This window comes from Labeo rohita, chromosome 7 (genome assembly GCF_022985175.1).
Source record: "Labeo rohita strain BAU-BD-2019 chromosome 7, IGBB_LRoh.1.0, whole genome shotgun sequence".
Taxonomy (NCBI): Eukaryota; Metazoa; Chordata; class Actinopteri; order Cypriniformes; family Cyprinidae; genus Labeo; species Labeo rohita.
Genome location: NC_066875.1, coordinates 7256535 through 7275448, shown reverse-complemented (window position 1 = coordinate 7275448; position 18914 = coordinate 7256535). Strand labels below are relative to the sequence as shown.

General features: G+C 33.6%; 1 protein-coding gene across 2 annotated transcripts in view; it reads left to right on the top strand.

Moving 5' to 3' along the window:
• The first annotated feature begins 5985 nt into the window (after nt 1–5985).
• Nucleotides 5986–18914, top strand: part of mrvi1 (murine retrovirus integration site 1 homolog) — a 76686-nt gene continuing 63757 nt past the window's right edge. The window contains exons 1-7 of one of the 2 annotated variants that reach the window (XM_051114470.1): nt 5986–6033; nt 6378–6471; nt 8577–8720; nt 10058–10152; nt 10236–10788; nt 12454–12580; nt 16501–16544. In XM_051114470.1, the coding sequence (XP_050970427.1) occupies nt 5996–6033; nt 6378–6471; nt 8577–8720; nt 10058–10152; nt 10236–10788; nt 12454–12580; nt 16501–16544 (1095 nt within the window). In that variant the 5' untranslated portion in view covers nt 5986–5995. Of the gene's footprint in view, nt 6034–6377; nt 6472–8246; nt 8350–8576; nt 8721–10057; nt 10153–10235; nt 10789–12453; nt 12581–16500; nt 16545–18914 lie in introns of those variants that run through there. The other variant, XM_051114471.1, reaches the window with a different exon arrangement.

Below are 18914 nucleotides of genomic sequence, written 5' to 3'. Positions count from 1 at the left end.
TGCCGAATGTTAATTAAAATGGTCCATTACAGCATTGTTCTGTCCTGCTAGAAGCACACAGGCAGTGAATGGAGGGCCTTTGGGGGGAGGTAGCCATGTCATCTGGTTTTGATGTGTGCCAGTGTGCGTCTATGATGAAAAGAGGCAAAGGCTCTCTAAAGATCAGCTGTTGCTTTTAGAAGCCTTGAGATCTACAAGCAACAAGGATGTTGCACATACACAACAGTGTAACTATGACTAAGAATGACCTACATGTATGATTGTGCACGGACCATCCGTGCTGTTTCGAAAATGCCATTCTTGTTCTAAAAGGATTATATTCATCTAAAAAGGTATGTAATTTTACATATATATACATAATCATCATTCTATCATTTCTGATGTGTCAGTTGTCATCATATTTCAGTAAAACAATGAAACAGAAGATCTCATTGGGTAATCTTCAATAGTTTTGGAAAATGTAAGTACTTCTCTTAATGAAATGAAGAATATTGAGATCTAGATAAGATACTAGTAACAATATCAGAAAAGCACAGCTTCTTGAGTTTTCTTTCTCTGGTTGTCAGTGGTTATGGCCTCAGAGAAGCCAGCTGGACATCAAGGCTCTTTAGAGGAAGACGTTGGGCCCCATCTTCCCTCTTTTAGGCTTCTATCACAGAATCACAGCTGTAATGGACGCAGCGTCCCAAGCCTTTCCATCGACTCTGGAACATACTCTGTGGAGCCGTGCCATCTGTTTGAGAGCAGTGAAGGTGATCTTATGCTTTGTTAAGTTTTGATACTATCGTATGCATTTACTGAGTTTATTTCCAGCTGTAATTACAGTCATCTTACAATACCTGTCTTTACATTGCTTTAGATTTTACATCAGAAAACAGGACTCTGTGTGATTGTGTTGACACAAATGGCTTTTCAGAGGAAGAACTCCTAAACATAACATTTGAAGCATGTGACACTACTGGCAAAGGTATGGTTAAACACTGTATGGATGCAGACTTGCACATCTTACACACTACTGTTCATTTTATTTATTCATTTATTTATTTATTGTCTTTTGACAGAAATTACTTTTCTTTTATTACCTTTATTTAACAATGATGCAATAAAGATGCAAGGATGCATATATCCCGATACTTTTTTCAGGATTTTTTGATGAATAAAAAGTTAAAATGAACAGCATTTATTTAAAATATAAATCTTTTTTAACAATATAAGACTTTACTTTCACTTTTTATCAATTTAACACATCCTTGCTGAATAAAGGTATTAATTTACTGAACCCAAACTCTGAACAGTAGTGCATATTGTTACACAAGATTTCTATTTTAAATGAATTCTGTTCTTTTTAACGTTTTATTCATTGAAGAATCCTGAAAAAAATCACAGGTTCCAAAAAAATACTGTTTCCAACAATGATAATAAATCAGCATAATAATATGATTTCTGAAGGATCGTTTGACACTGAAGACTGGAGTAATAATTCTAAAAATTCAGCTTTGCATCACAGGAATACTTGTTTAATAACACTGACCAAAATTTATAAATGCAACACTTTTGTTTTTGCCCCCATTTTCATGAGCTGAACTCAAAGATCGAAGACTTTTTCTATGTACACAAAAGGCCTGTTTCTCTCAAATATTGTTCACAAATCTGTCTAAATCTGTGTTAGTGAGCACTTCTCCTTTGCCGAGATAATCCATCCACCTCACAGGTGTGGCATATCAAGATGCTGATTAGACAGCATGATTATTGCACAGGTGTGCCTTAGGCATAATCAAAGAATTTCTGCACAAACTGTCAGAAACCGTCTCAGGGAAGCTCATCTGCATGCTCGTCATCCTCATCAGGGTTTCGACCTGACTGCAGTTTGTCATCATAACCGACTTGAGAGGTGTTCTCTTCATGGATGAATCCCGGTTTTCACTGTACAGGGCAGATGGCACACAGCGTGCCATTCATCCACGACCATCACCTCATGTTGCAGCATGATAATGTGCGGCCCCATGTTGCAAGGATCTGTACACAGTTCCTGGAAGCTGAAAACATCCCAGTTCTTGCATGGCCAGCATACTCACTGGACACATCACCCATTGGGCATGTTTGGGATGCTCTGGATCGGCATATACGACAACATGTTCCAGTTCCTGCCAATATCCAGCAACTTCACACAGCCATTGAAGAGGAGTGGACCACCATTCCACAGGCCACAATCAAACCAACACCTGACCAACTCTATGTGAAGGAGATGTGTGAGGCAAATGGTGGTCACACCACATACTGACTGGTTTTCGGATCCCCCCAATACAGTAAAACTGCACATTTTAGAGTGGCCTTTTATCGTGGCCAGCCTAAGGCACACCTGTGCAATAATCATGCTGTCTAATCAGCATCCTGATATACCACACCTGTGAGGTGGATGGATTATCTCGGCAAAGGAGAAGTGCTTGGTAACACAGATTTAGACAGATTTGTAAACAATATCTGAGAGAAATAGGCCTTTTGTGTATATAGAAAAAGTCTTAGATCTTTGAGTTCAGCTCATGAAAAATGGGGGCAAAAACAAATGTGAACTTTCCATTCATCAATCTGGAAAAAAATATGTTCCACAGAAATATTAAGCACTAATCAAATTAGCATATTAAAATGATTTCTTAAGGATCATGTAACACTGAAGAACACTGAAGAATCTTTTTTTCTTACCGACTTAGTTGAACAGTATGTCTCTCTGTTACCTACAGGAGAGGTTCAGGCCTCCACCGTGGTGCAGTATCTTCAGTCCATGACACTCCAAAGCTCCGGCCAAGACAAGCTGACCAATTTACAACAGATGTTGGACCCAGAGAACCAGGACTCGTCTGTTAGTAGGGATACGTTTCATGCCACCATGAGAGAGTGGATCGCCCAGTGCTGCCAAGATGGGTAAGAGATATTGTCAAAAACTCAGTGTCAGGGTTGTGGCTTTACATGTGATGTGACTAATTTTAAGAAGAGATATTATAAAGTGTATTAAACATTGATTTATGCACAGAGCTCCTGAGGATAAAACCCAGGAAACTGGATCAACCTTAAGAAAATTATCTATAACTGGTAAGTGATTAATATTGAAAGTGTACCATTCAAAAGATCAGCTCTCCAAGGCTGCATTTATTTTATCAAAATACACTAAAACTAGAAATATTGTTAAATATTAATATTATTTAAATAACTGTTGTATATATTAATATATGTTAAAATGTAATTTATTCCTGTCATGGCAAACATGAATTTTCAGCATTGTTATTCCAGTCTTCAGTGTCACATGATCCTTTAGAAATCGGTCTAATACCATTTTTGACTGTTAAAAACAGTTGTTCTTTTTGTGGTTATTCTTTTTATTTTCAAGATTCTTTGATGAATATAAAGTTCAAAAGAACAGCATTTATTTAAAATAGAAATCTTTCTAAGACAATGACAGTCTCTGTTGTCATTTTTGATTAATTTAATGCAGCCTTCATAAATAAAAGTATTAAATTCTTTTGTAACGTTTGTGACATTTTAAACTTTCCTAAAAGTTTAAACCAGTCTCACATTGTTCCTGTAGGGACTGAATATCATCTTCCTTTAAATGAGGCCACATTTACAGATGGAGCTGAATGTCATTGGTTAGTTAAGTAATTTTAATTATCTCTTTATTATCTTTTTAAAAGCTCCAGAAATTACTTGACAAGTGTAGTTTTGCTTGTATTGACATATATGATCCTGGACCACAAAACAAGTCATAAGGGTCATTTTATATAAATTGAGATTTATACATAATATAAGAGCTGAATAGATTTGTATGTGAGATACAACTGTTTGAAAATCTGGAATCCGAGCAAAAAAAAAATATTGATCACCTTTAAAGTTGTCCAAATGAAGTTCTTAGCAATGCATATTGCTAAATTTTGATATATTTATGATAGGAAATTTACAAAATATATTCATGGAACATGATCTTTACTTAATATCCTAATGATTTTTGGCATAAAGGAAAAATTTATAATTTTGACCCATACAATGTATTTTTGGCTATTGTTACAAATATACCTGTGCGACTTACGACTGGTTTTGTGGTCCAGGGTCACATAGATGGACAACAATCCACATTTGTTTTGATTTCAGCAGCAGTAGTCTTTGGTGATTCTGTGTCGTTTCAGTGACTCTGGAGATTTGTCAGGTTTAGTGGCTGAGCTCAAACACACCCAGCACAGACTGAGTGAACAGAACAGTAGCCTGCTGAGGACTGTTTCTCAGTGTGAGGACACCATCCTGCAGCTCAGTCTGGAGGTGTCAGAGCTGCACACCAAACTGGCCAGGTATCCACTCTTACCACAAATCTGTGTGTGTATATATATCCATAAAAATATGACTAGATATCACTAGAATGTTCTCTACACTAAGTACTAATAAATATATCAATATATTTAATTAAAAGAATAGTTTTGTGTAGATGAGTTTGTTTGAACAGGTTTGTAGAAATTTAGCATTACATCACTTGCTCACCCATGCATCCTCTGCAGTGAATGGGTGCCGTCAGAATGAGAGTCCAAACAGCTGATAAAAACATCACAATAATCTACAAGTAATCCACACATCTCCAGTCTATCAATTCATCTCTTGTGAAGTGAAAAGCTACATGTTTGTTTAAAAATCCACAATTAAGATCACTGAATTTCAAACCATTGCTTTTGGCTAAAATATGAATCCTCTATCCGTAATATTGCTTTCTGCAGTGGAAAAAGTCATCTGGTCTGAATCAGTAGAGAAATATGCATAGATCAAATCTTACAAAGATGCAACTTAGATGCAGAGCTGTGTGGATTATTGTGATGTTTTTATTAGCTTTTTAAACTCTCATTCTGATGCCACCCATTCACGGCAGAGGATCCATGGGTGAGCAATTTCTCCAAATCTGATGAAGAAACAAATTCATCTACATCTGGGATGGCCTAAGGGTGAGTAAATATTCAGCAATTGTCATTTTGGTGTAAACTTTGAGAAGAATAAGGATAAGAGTAAAAAAACATACAATTTATACCTAATAAAATATTTTAGAGCTTGCCTTAACTGGACAAATGTCTATTCATTATAATAGATATAATATATTAATTAATCATAATATAATAGAGATGTTTATATTTATTTTCTTGCAAATGTCACCAGTGCCCAGCTGTTTGTAGTAAGAGCCCGGTCCCTTTCAGAGGAACTTGATGAAACCAGATGTGCACTGAGAGAAAGCCAGGACAGAGTCGCAAGAGCACAGGCCAGCAACTGTGCATTAGTATGAATCATTCGTTCTTATAAAGTTATTGATACTTATAAAACTGGTTTGCTAAATGACCATTCTTGCACAATAATTTCATGTTTTTCTTTTAGATCAAGGAAAGTGAACGCTTGAAAGCCCTAATGAAAATAACTGAAGAAAAGGTATTGACTTTTATAGAATTATACACTGTAAACAGCTATTTCAAAATAGTTCTATACTTGTTAAATCACAATATCTTCCACAGAATGAAAAATTAACCCTTGAGAGGAATCTTGCTGAAGATCGAATAAACAAAATGAGAAGAGAAAACTCTGAATTAAGGGTGAGAAAATGCTTTTTACTAGTCACAGAGTGAGCTACAGTATATTAATACACTCTGATGATGTTCACAGGGAGAATTAGAAGAATGTCATATGGTACTGGCTGTGAAAGACAGGGACCTTACAAAGGTGATACTAAACTCATTAAACTCTGTGAGGATCCTTTGTGTGGAGTACTTTTTTGACTTTCTTTATCGCACTTGTTGTTTATTCCAAATAGAAAAGCATCCTGCTGGAAAAGCTTAAGGACACTCACTTTGAAAGTCACAAAATTATTGAGGTATTCCTTTGTTGAGAATATGCTTGCAACCATGTGAAAGTATGGTTTGACTGTTCAGTAATGGTGTTCTGTTGTCTGCTAATGCACGTGAAGGGCCTGCAGTCAGAATTGATGAGGCTACAAGAGCACTCTCAACAAGCACTCTTCAGGTAAACACCAATGATGCAACTCTCTGTCAGTGTGGTGTTTCATTAGCAGGAAAAATCAGTTGTGAAAAGCTGCAAAAAAAGTAGCATTATTGTGCTCAGATTTATGCAATTTACGCAAAATTATTGCCTAAGCATTTAAAATTGCTCAGAAACACAGGATTAAAATGGGATTTAAAAAATTTTTATAATTATAAAGCTTTATTTATTTATTTATTTATTATTTAATTGTGAGATAAAAAGTAACTATATCACCTGACATAATAAGAGAATACATAGCCTAGTTGGTTTCATGGCTTAGTTGCCCGTTTTTCTGCTTAAATTAATTTCATAATCATTTTTGGCAGGTTAAATAAATACCACATCAGCTCTCGTGGTCCACAAAGGACAGGTGTGACAAACCATCAGTCTCTGCACCATGAGATTCAGGAAGCTCAACCGGTAACACTCTATTTCATATATACAACTGGACCACGCGCTGACAGTATATTAACTCCCTGATGCATTAATTATTTAAAAGTTAATGACCAAACAAATCTTTATTAAAGTTCACAATGTTTTTGGAGATGTAATTTGGATAACATTAATGAATCGACAGCATAATCTTCAACATATTTGCCATTAAATAAGATGCATCTGATATGGCATTTACAGTATGTTTTTTTTAAAAAAATAACAGAAACTCATAAGAGGTTGAAGCTGCAATATATTATTATCGTTGATCATTGCTCTTGATCAAGCCTATACTTTCAAGGGGCATTTTTGTTCATTTTTGTGATATTTTTTACCCAAATCCCTGTTAATTTCCAACACTGATGCACACCCTAACAGTTAACATTGGACATAATGTGGAAAAGAAGCCATTCACCTTATTTAAAGTCAGTGTACAATCAGAATGGTTTTGAAACTGATGTTTCAAGGTAAAAAGCTTACACACAATTGCTCTAAGTTAACACTACAACAATATGCTCCGGTCCTCAGTTTGTTTTGCATTTTAGTCTCTCTTTCTGCAAAGTACATGTTTATTAAATATAAAAAGATGTAAAGCAAATTATAAGACAAATTATTTACATCCATGTACACTGCCCTCCAAAAGTTTGGAAACAACCCTGGCAAAGTGTGGTTTTGGATAATATCAGCATAAATCCTTATCATTTTTTGGTGCAAATACATTAACATGACATTATCAGTGAAGAGCAGCAATAATAATTTTCATTTTGATAATACATAATAATGGCAATATATACATGTCAAAGTCAGACATGCCCATTTGCCAGCTGTGATGCCTGGTTACTGGTTTAAACTTGCACTGTAAAAAATAAAAAACACAATTTGTTGAATCACCTTAAAATAATTTGTTACGCTGCTGCCTTAACATTTTAAGTTCAGTGAACTCAAATAAGTTTAGTCAACTTGAAATGTTAAGTTGTACTAAGTAACAACCTAGATATTTGTGTTTGCTAAACTTAACAGATGGGTAAGTAACCCAGCTGCCTTCAAATTTTAAGTTGAATCAACTCAAATATCTAAATTGTCACTTAGTATAATTTAACATTTCAAGCTGAATAAACTTTTTTTTTGAGTTGACTGAACTTAAAATTTTAAGGCAGCCAGGTAACAAATTATTTTAAGTTGACTCAACAAATTGTTTTTTACAGTGTGGCCCAGGTTTTTAAAAGATTTTTGGGTCAGCACACCTTCATAGCTTTAACAGCTGATTGCCAATTAAATTTAGAATACAAAGAATTTAGGCCCAGATTATGCAGAGCTGTAATAGCTGCTAATGGTGAATATTTTGATTAATCGAAAATTATTCTTATTTTTTTCTATGTATAAACTGTTAATGTAATAAAATATGTTTTCGTAGTTTGTGTTGTCCCTTATCAGTGCAAAATTATCACAAATTAAAAAGGATTCATGCCAATATTGTCCAAAACCCCACTTTTCTAGGGCGTTTCCAAACTTTTGGAGGGCAGTGTATGTTTCCAGTAATTTAGACAGTTTTAAAGCACTCATCTTTTTTAATTGTTTTAAGAATTTAAATAATTAATTTTTAAATGCTTCAAAACACAGAACTTTAACAAATAAATCAAACTTTGCTACTAACACGTATTACACAAAAATTCTATCTCTTTGTTTTTGTTTACGCCAATAGATGGCGTCAAGTGACTGACTTTTGAAGTGAATCATTGAATCACTCGGTTCAAAACGACTGATTCCTTCTGAACCGAAGCATCAATATGATTCTGTTTTGGCAGCGTTTCGAAGTTTTCATTTGTGCCCAAAATAGCGAAGAAACTGGCAATATGTCTTTAAAATGTAAGTTACTTGAGTAACTGTGTATTTAACTGTTTTTTAAAAAAACAATATTTTTCTCATAATCGCTGTTAATCTCAATACATAGTGGGCAATCTCTGTTGAATGGTACAACATACTTTAATCACGCGTGGTGGTTTTTAGATGCAGAATCGCAAGCAATATTACACGTAGAAGCGAAATAAATGTAATGGCTGTACATTATATGTTCTCCTCTACTTTTCTTTCAGACCCAGAATGTGGCCATGGAGTTGATTAGTGGTTCACTCAGCCAGATTTTACCCACCGTCCCTCAGAGAGCAGACATTCAAAACCTCCAGAAGATCAAGCCTGTAGAGATATCCCATATACTCCACGCACAACTCTCAGAGACTGTGAGAAACATTCACACAACATCCACATGATATACTGGGGGCTTTGTCTGAAGTTACTTAAGTAATAACAGTGAAATGAAAGTTATTTTGCATCTTATATTTGTGTGTATTTTTAATAATAATAATAATATTCAGTTCTACCATAACTTTGTTATGCATTTCTGAAGATTACAGCCACAGTGTGTGTGTTTTGTTGTTTTACAGTGAAAACCCATTAATAATCACAATATAATTAGTGTTAGTGACAGTACAATATCAGTACAATATCTAATCAGTGACACTTCACATTTTAAATGGGTTTTTACAATTTATTTGTTGTCATTTTTACAATTATATTATTGCTTGTTTTGTAATGTTTTTTCATTATCTTTTAATAGTATTATCAGTGATCTCATTTACTCAAATATTTAAAAAGAGCATATCCATTTAATAAATGAACACAAAATCTTGGAGGCACTGAGTTATTTATTTTATTATCTTTTTTCGTTATTTTGTTGTCCTGTTGTTTATTTATTTAACTTTTCATCAACAAGTTTGTTTCTTAATTAATCAGACAGGATTATTAAAGTTAACTCAAACTAAGACCATAAAAAACAATGTTTTATTACTTTAAATACGTTATGTGAAATTAAATATGCAAAATAAACCTTAACAGTGGCTTTGTTTATTTTAACCTGATGTACTAAAATATCTAAAACTATATAAAATTGATAAAAAACTATATAGACATATTACAAATGATAATAAAAATGACATAAAACAACTAACACTAAATTACTAAAACTTTAATTAAAATAAAAAAATATATAAATATAACTAATTCAAACTAATTCAAAATGTTAACGGAAAAAAATAGTGTTATGATTAATCGCATCCAAAATAAAAGTTTTTGTTTACATAATATATGTGTGTGTACTGTGTATATTTATTATGAATATATAAATACATACAGTATATATTTAGAAAATATTTAAATGTATTTACATGTATATATTTATATTCCTATAATTTATATTGTATATAAATATTTAATATATAAACAAACTTTTTCTTAAATATATACATGCATGTGTGTGCTTATATATACAAAATAAATAAACACAGTACACACACATACACATATATAATATAAAAAAACTTTTGGATGCAATTAATCGCGATGAATCGTTAGACAGCACTAAAAAAATTTTATTAATGAAAATACTATAATTTCTAATCTCTAATCTCCACTGTAGACTGTAGCCAACACAAAAAAATGAACACAACCACATTTAATTTTACCCTCATGTCATTCAAAACTTGCAGTACTTTCTTTTTTTGTATTACCTGCTTTTCAGGACAAAGTTGGCAACAGTGCAAGTGAGAAGTTACAGAGACTTTATCTGCAGAAGCAACAACAACATGGAAGTTCAAGGCATCAGCTGGTGACACTGTAAGGAATCATTTCTAATATCCTGTGCCATCTTTTAACATTGCTTTGCATTGCATGATGCATGTTGTCTACTTGCTTTCTAGTCTAAAAGAGCTGGAGCTTCTTGAATCTCCACTGGCAGCGCAGGAACAGCAAAAGTCCAAACATCAGACACAGGAAGCCCACATAGCAGCCGCCATCACCTGGTGGAGAGGCCAGACTAAGGACAGCAAGAAAAACCAGGCTGCCCAAGTTCCACAAGAAACTGTGATGGACATTCAGAAACGGATCCAAAGCCTGGAAGTCAATCACATGACAGCCCAGCTGGATGAGACTAAGCGTGGCATGAGGGTACTTCTCAAAGACGAGGGAACAAGCACCTGGGAAGATGCTCAGATACAATTTAGGGATGTGGCTGTGGTCACTGATTCATCAGCTGAGTGTTTGGCTGCAGAAGACCTGCTGAAGTCCCTGAGGAAAGTAGAGGACATGGTGGTGCAGGCCTTAAAGGCGGCTCAGGTGCTCATGGGTAGCGAGAGGAGGATGAAGGAAAGGATAGAGGCCATCAGCATGAGGGTGGAGAGAGCACTGAGCAGAGCTGAAACCACTGAGAGTCAACTCAATGCCCTGGAGACCACCATCTCTGCTAACACACAGGTATGGACTGACACAGGATGACTGGCACCACGTGCATTTACACTACTGTCAGTCATACACTACCAGTCAAAAGTTTTTAATCTTTATTAATAAAAAAGACTCTTCTGCTCACCAAGACTGCATTTATTTGATCCAAAGTACACCAAAAACAGTAAAATTGTGAAATATATTTGCTGTTTAAAATAACAGTTGTCTATTTGAATATGTTTTAAAATGTAATTTATTCCTGTGATCAAAGCTAATTTTTCAGCATCATTACTCCAGTCACATGATCCTTCACAAATCATTCTAAAATGCTGATTTGCTGCTCAAAAAACATTTATTATTTAAAAGCTTAGAGTCAGTATTTATTTTTTTTATTTTTTGGAAAAAAAAATAGAAATTAATACTTTTATTTAGCAATAATGCTTTAAATTGATTAAAAGTGGTGATAAAGACATTTATAACGTTACAAATGATTTCTATTTCAGATAAATGTTCTTCTATATATCAAAGAAACCTGAAAAATTCTTCTTAGCTGTTCTAAACATAATAAATGTTTTTTTGAGCAGCAAATCAGAATATTAGAATGATTTCTGAAGGATCATGTAAATGGAGTAATGTTGCTTAAAATTCAGCTTTGAAATCACAGGAATAAATTACATTTTAAAATATATTCAGTTATTTTAAATAGTAAAAATATTGCAAAATTTTTGTTCTTCTTGTTGTAGTTTGGGTCAAATAAATGCAGGCTTGGTTAGCAGAAAAGACATCTTTAAAATACATTAAAATCTTTTGACTGCTAGTGTAAGTTTGGAAAATAGTGTGAAGTTTTAATTATCTTAGTAAGCATAATTGTCTCTTATGCTTACTAAGGACACATTAATGCAATCAATAACACAGAAGTGCAGTACAGTACAGTAAAAATAAAGTAAAAATGTAATATATCTCTGTTATGGCAAATCTGAATTTACAGTATCATTACTCCAGTCGTCAGTGTCACATGATCCTTCAGAAATCATTCTAATATGCTGATTTGCTGCTCAATTTTTATTGGTGCTCCATTATTAATAATGGTCCTAATTATTACTCAATTTGTGGAAATTGTGGTACATTTTATCTTGCATTCGTTCTCTGATGAATAGAAATATCAATGAACAACATCTTTTTTAAATAAAAATCTTTTCTAACATTATGAATGTCTTCTTGATCAATTTAATGCATCCTTGCTGAATAAAAGTTTTCTCAAAATGGTAGTATATTATAGTTTACACAAATATCTTAAGTAACAAAAACTGTTTTCAACAATGAAAGTAATAAGAATTTGTTTTTAAGCACCAAAAAAGCAAATTAAAATATTTTCTGAAGGGTCATGTGACACTGAAGAGGTTTATGTTTGATGTAATGTTTGTTAGAATTTCAGCTTTGTATGAAAGGAATAAATTGCATTTTATAATGCATTCAAATAGAAAACAGTTATATTAAACTGTCAATATTATGTCAACGTTTTTACTGTATTTTTTTTTATCAAATAACTGCAGCATTGATTTGAGCAAAGATTTGTTTCAAAAACATTTAAAAAGTTAGATTTATTCCAGACTTTTGCCCACTGTGTGTGTAAACAACATATGTAATGTAATTATACCATGTTATATTTTATCTAACATGTTGTTTGTATTGTTCTAGTCATTATGTATGTCTCAATCCATGGCTACTGGGCTCCTGGAGGATTGTAGCTCAGCTGCTGTTACGTCCTTTTCCACCGAACCTGTCGATCAGGAGAGCGTCCTTACTCCACTTTCATCTGAAAATGGTATTATTTACCTCTAAAGTTACTAAAAACATCTTAGAAGACTGCAGTTGCATGATGGTAGCTTTTAATAATGTTTCATAGTTCAATTTTAATATGAGCTGATGTTTGTGCTCAGTGGCTGCAAATCAGAATAGCATACTAGTATAATATTACTGTTATTTTTCGGCAGTATCTTTATGATAGTAGTAGTCTTTTCCAGGTCGAAGCAGTACGTTTTTTTAGTAGGACTCTTTCTGCAGGTCACATTGTTATGCCTGTGGCAAGAACTGTCATTAAGAGACACTGAGTCATTTAGACAAATGGCTCTTTGAGTTTCACTAGTTCGTTCACAAATGAAAAAGTTGGGAAGTTGTCTTTGATTGAAGTTTGTTAATTGAACTGTTGCATAATAGCAATATCACAGATCAACTTGCCTTGGCAACTAACTGAAATAAAGTAAAGTAATTAAAAGGGACAGTGCACTCAGAAGTGAAATTTAATTACCTCACCCACAAGTTGTTCCAAACCTAAGTTTGAGCACAAAAGCTGATATTTTGAAGAATGTTGCTAACCAAACACTAGACGGTAGCCACTGACTTTCATAGATTAGAAAAAAATACTATGGAAGTCAATGGCTACCATCAAGTGTTTGGTTACCAACATTTTTTTTTTTTTTTTTTCAAAATGACTTTGTGTTTAAATGAAGAAAGAAACGTATACAGATTTGGAACAACTTGTGGATGAATAAATAACAGAATTTTCATTTCTGGGTGAACTGTCTCTTTAAGTTAAAGTTCTAAGATAACTAAAACTAATACTGAAATAAATGAAAGTTAAATAGAAATGTGAAAAAACAACAACTAATAAAATAAACGCATTAAATGACTAAAATGTGAATCTAAAATTAAAATAAAAACTAAACATAAAAATAAAAGCTAATTCAAAATATAAATAAATACTATAGTATATACATAATCCTAAAATAACTCTGTTTGGAAATGTTATTGTTAGTTTTATTAATCATTATATAAAGTGTACACAACAGTTGAACAATGAATGAATGTTTCTTTATAATGTGTATGTTTTATTTCCTTGTGAGCAGTGTTTTTATGTGTTCTCTCATGGCGTAACCTTCTTCCTGCTGTGTCTATAGGGAGCTCTGTGGCTTTTGCCCAAGTGCAGCTGCCTCATGTGCTATTTATAGAGCTGAAGGAAATAGAGATGATCAGTTCACATGTGCAGTATAGGGTCTTAATCGTGTTGAATCGTGAAGTGTAGACTGTTTTTGTAAAAGCGTAAATTGCTGTCTCTTTGCTCACTAAACAACAGCAGATGTGTGTGTATACCTGGCACAAAAGGTTTTTGCAACCTTTATTACATGTATGACAAAAAGTCTATATTTGCTTATCAAATGAGTAGTCCAAAGTGAAGTGAAACAGACATGCAATAATATGACTGACCTGAGCCTGTCTCTCAGATGATTTGTATTTTATGGCTGATGTCTATACCAGTTTCATAGAGATAACATTCTGTGCATTATATACAAGCATAGTGTTAAAGGAGAGGTTCACTTCCAGAACAAAAATTTACAGATAATTTACTCATTCCCTTGTCATCCAAGATGTTCATGTCTTTCTTTCTTCAGTCGATAAGAAATTATGTTTCTTGAGGAAAACATTCAGAAATGATCTCCACATAGTGGACTTCAGTTTGAACATATCCAAAATGTAGTTTAAATGCAGCTTCAAATGGCTCTAAATGATCCCAGCCAAGGAGCAAGGGTCTTATCTAGCAAAACAATCGGCCATTTTTTTAAACAAATTGACTGTTTATATAATTTTTAACCTCAAACACTCATCTTGTCTAAGTTTCCGGTTCAGTATGGTATACAGTTAGGGTATGTCGAAAAACTCCCATCTCATTTTCTTCGCCAACTTCAACATCGTCCTACATCGCTGCAGAAGTACCGACCCAGTGTTTACAAAGTTATCATGCAAAGAAGATCAAATGCCCTTTACAATCAAAACGTAAAACAGCGATGTAGGACGATTTTGTCAGTGAGGAAGAAAACATGAATTGTGAAGAAATTTCATGAACATCTTTGATGACAAGGGGGTGAGTAAATTATCTGTAAATAATAAAGGGGGCAATTGCATAAAATAATTATAAAAAAAAGAAATAAATCTGACTTCAAAGTTAAGAGTTACTGTAAATAGTTGTTGTAATTACTGACTTGAATTGACAGTTAAAGTATACACTACCTTTGAAAAGTTCAGGGTTGGAAAGAATGTTTTAAAATAACTGTATTGTATTGTATTGTATTATATTTTAAAATGTAATTTATTCCTGTGATGCAAAGCTGAATTTTCAGCAGCCATTAGTCAAGTCTTTTTTGTCACATGATCCTTCAGAAATTCTTCTAATATGCTGATTTGGTGCTCAAGAAATAGTTATTATTATTAGATAATGTTGTGGTGTTTTTTATGAAAACCGTAATACATTTTTTCTTCTAGACTTTTTTCTAAAGTTCAAAAGAACAGCATTTTTGTCTTTTTTTTTTTTTTTTGCAATTTAATGCATCCTAGCTGATTAAAATGATTAATTAATTTCTCTTTCCTGACCCCAAACTTTTAAACAGTGGTATTTGTTTCCTCATTCACCTCAGACTAACCCATTGAGGAATTTAATCTTAAGTTAAGCGTTAGGTTACCCAGAAATGAAAATTAAATTCCAAACCCGTATGACTTGACATTTGTCTAAATAACTCCACACAAGAAAAAAAAAGTAATACAGGTTTGGAACAAAATGAAGATAAGTAAATTATATTTTAAGCATTATGTAAATATTTTAAAATGAGCTTTGTTATACTTTAATATTACAGTGTCATTTATGTTTACTCTCTCAAAGGTTGTTTGTGTGTGTGTGTGCTTGTGTTTTTTTTAATGCAAATGCTGCAGCATGACACACGAACACAGAACTGAACAGGTTTCTAGAGAAGTTTTATGGGTGAGAGGGTTAATGCAAAGCATTTACCAGATTATTTCACCCTACAGAAAAGCCTGTTCTTCTGGGAGTTCATTTGCATTTGGTTTAGCGTTTAGCTGTTGTGGTCTGCTTAAACAGTTTTTTGATCTTTAATGAAGCTCCTCTTTTGCAAGGTCTTTTTGGTTTATCTTAAATAAAAATGATTACACATTGACGTTTATCCATTTAGCAGACACTTTACAAATCAATTTGTTCATTTCCAGTCATCATGCAGTGGTTGCCATCACTGTAATTGGGAAATGTCAGCATATCAGTTTTGCCTGGTTCTAATTTGAGCTGCTCTTCTCAATCTCATTACTGTATATTATAAAGATATAAAGATCCAAGTAGTGAGCTGAATGACAGTCGGTATTTATCATCCTAAAACACTCTCCTCGCAACACTTTGAATAAATAACAGCTGCTAGTGATTAATGTCGATTGGCTTTTTTAACCATGACCTGCATTTGACCCAGACTGTGAATTATGCAAGTTATTGCATTGGTTGATTTAGTCGTTTTAAGATGCAAACCTTACTAAATTCTGAGCATAATGATTATCGCTGTTTGTGCATCTCTGAACGTTTTACAACCGCTGTCCAATTGATACATGCTTTTAAAGGAAGTGAAACAATGAGGCTATGCTTCGCCAAGTGCTTTCAACCAGAGGATCAAGCTCTCCTCATGTAAATGGTTGCCAGGTTATTGTTGCCCTTAGATATGGAGGCAGGGTGGGAGGGAGAGAGAGAGTCTGAAAGAAGTATTGAAAACTCTGCTGTCAATCAAGCACTACGCCTCCTTTGGTGCGTCATGCTGTTAGATGGCTGACTATTTAATGTGCATTTTAACACTTGTGCATTTGCATGACAGACCCGTGACTTGCAAATAAGCCTGGATCTCTCTTGCTGCTTTCAAACAGGTGGCTCGCTTCCGTGCACGCGAGCAGAGGACCACAGCAGCAAGGTAAAAAGCTCTTTATATTAATTATATATATATATATTGGCCTTTTCATTTTGACCTTGATGTTTTACGACGCATCTGAAGTATATTGAAATATCCCATAGCATCTCCACGTTACTTGTCTTTTTGTGTCATTTGTTTTGTGTCATTGCTAAGTCAAGTTACTATTGCTAATACTTAGGATAAGGGGTTCTTTGTTAAACTTAATATAACTCTATATTATAGGTGTGCTAATGCTTTTTTTGCCTGCCAGTAGTGTTGTCACGATACCAAAATTTTGACTTTGATACGATACCTGTCTAAAATATCACAATACTACTACTGAACCTTTACCATGAAAAAAACATAGAACAACAGGAAAAGTAAATGAATAATATACGATCCAAATGGAGATCTTTGCTATATTGGTAAGTTAGCTTACAGGATAAAGCCAAATCTTATTTCATGATACGGTCATTTTATTTCACAAGAACAATTTGTATCATGACATAGTCATTTTATCTTTGTTACTAATAAGAACCTTGATGAAAGTAATGAACTAAAGGACAACTACAATAAAACAAAGACACAAATGAAATAAATGAAATATTTATTTTTCCCTAAATTCCATTTTAATTTTTGGTTTAATTTTAATGGTTACATTAAAAAAAGTTTATCAGAAAGCATTGCTAACTAATTAAAATCATGAAACTTGCAGAATTTAACAGCAATTTATTTATAACTAAAATTACATGTTTTTAAGGCCCTATGAAATACGTTTTATTATTTTTCTCAGTTTCAGTTTTGTTTGTGAATCTCTGTTTTCCATTGATTTTCTGGATTCCATTTTAATCATTCCATTACATTTTAATAATCAAAAGCATGTCTAATGAAGTTATAAAGGATAATTATTTATTTTAGGTTATTTATTTATTTATTTATTTATTTCAGAAATACTGAGTTATGTTTTTACAATTATCTGGTAAATAAATTCTGGTAAATTGTCTTTAAACATTGTTTTAATAATATTTGTATTATTAGTAGTAGCACTATCTTTACATTAAGTAATATATTAATATATTTCTGACTGTCAAGTTAAATAGAACTTTTATTTTGACGGGTTGCTTTGAAGACTTTTAGGGTCTTCATTATATAACAGTATTTTTCCGCAAAAGAAATGGTAAAATGCTCATGAAGTGACTCTCAGAGCAGTTCTAGAGATTATGTTAATGTGTTGATGTACTCATATATTGAGGCGGCAGAGACTGAAAACACCACAATTGCACACATATATGTCTAGTAAACAAAACTGCGCATCTGCGTCATTCACTAACACAGACAAGCAGAAATGTGGCTTTTATTAAAAGTACCGGTACTAGAAAATGCGGAATCGTACCGTTTTTAAAAGCAGGGTATTGCAATGCTTTTTAAGTACCAGTATATCGTGCAACACTACCTGCCAGAGACACTGAAGGAAATATCCATGCCATATACAATGATCAAAATTGTATCAAAAAATTATTGTATCAAAAATTATACAGGCCTATTTTGACTTGCCAAACAAAAATCCATACATGACTTTTTTTAAAGTCCATGTAAGGGCAATTCAGAGAATTGTCTGTAAACACATTATAAATGTTAGAAAGGTATTGCTGAAACACGTTACAAAGAGTGTGAGCTATGTAGTACTGAATTGTGGAGTTAGACCATTAAATAGTTTTTCACCATTTTTGTGTTCAGGATTTTTTGGGTGGGCCTGAAATCATGGCCCCTCCCCTAACACTATAATATCTAAAGCATGTTAGCATCGGTGGGTTGCCCGCTCAATTGCGAGTTACTGTCATTACTGTCATGACGATAGTCAGAGATATCGCCTGTTGCTGATGTCTTTGACGATAGCAAGACGATTATTATTATTATCCATCAAAAATAGACTAGGCACCTAACTTTAGCTATGCAATGCAGAGAGCCAGTTCTGGGCCATTTCAAAAACTTGCCACGAGGTGGCTGGTATAAACACAAAGGCGCGCTGTTTTTTCTGTTTTACTTTCACTTTCGAAACCGATCCCGTTCTGCAACGAGGGGAGAGAATGGAAAAGGGGGGCACAGTAACTCGTTTTGGGGGGAACAGCCCCCCTTCCCGCCGCAGACGTGTGCATCATACAGTGATGTAACTATTGTATTCACTACTGGTACCGAGACTGTTTTTTAAAGTGCGTAAACTCACGCTAGACTAGTCTAGGTAAGTCAGTGATGATGTTCTTGGATAATGTAAATGTTCTTTGCTCGTTTTCTGTAGCTGCTTTTTGAATAACTAAGGAAATCTAAGCATTAGTAACTTACAATGTTTCCATTAAATTGTTATCATGTTAAACACAAATTAAGTCATATTAA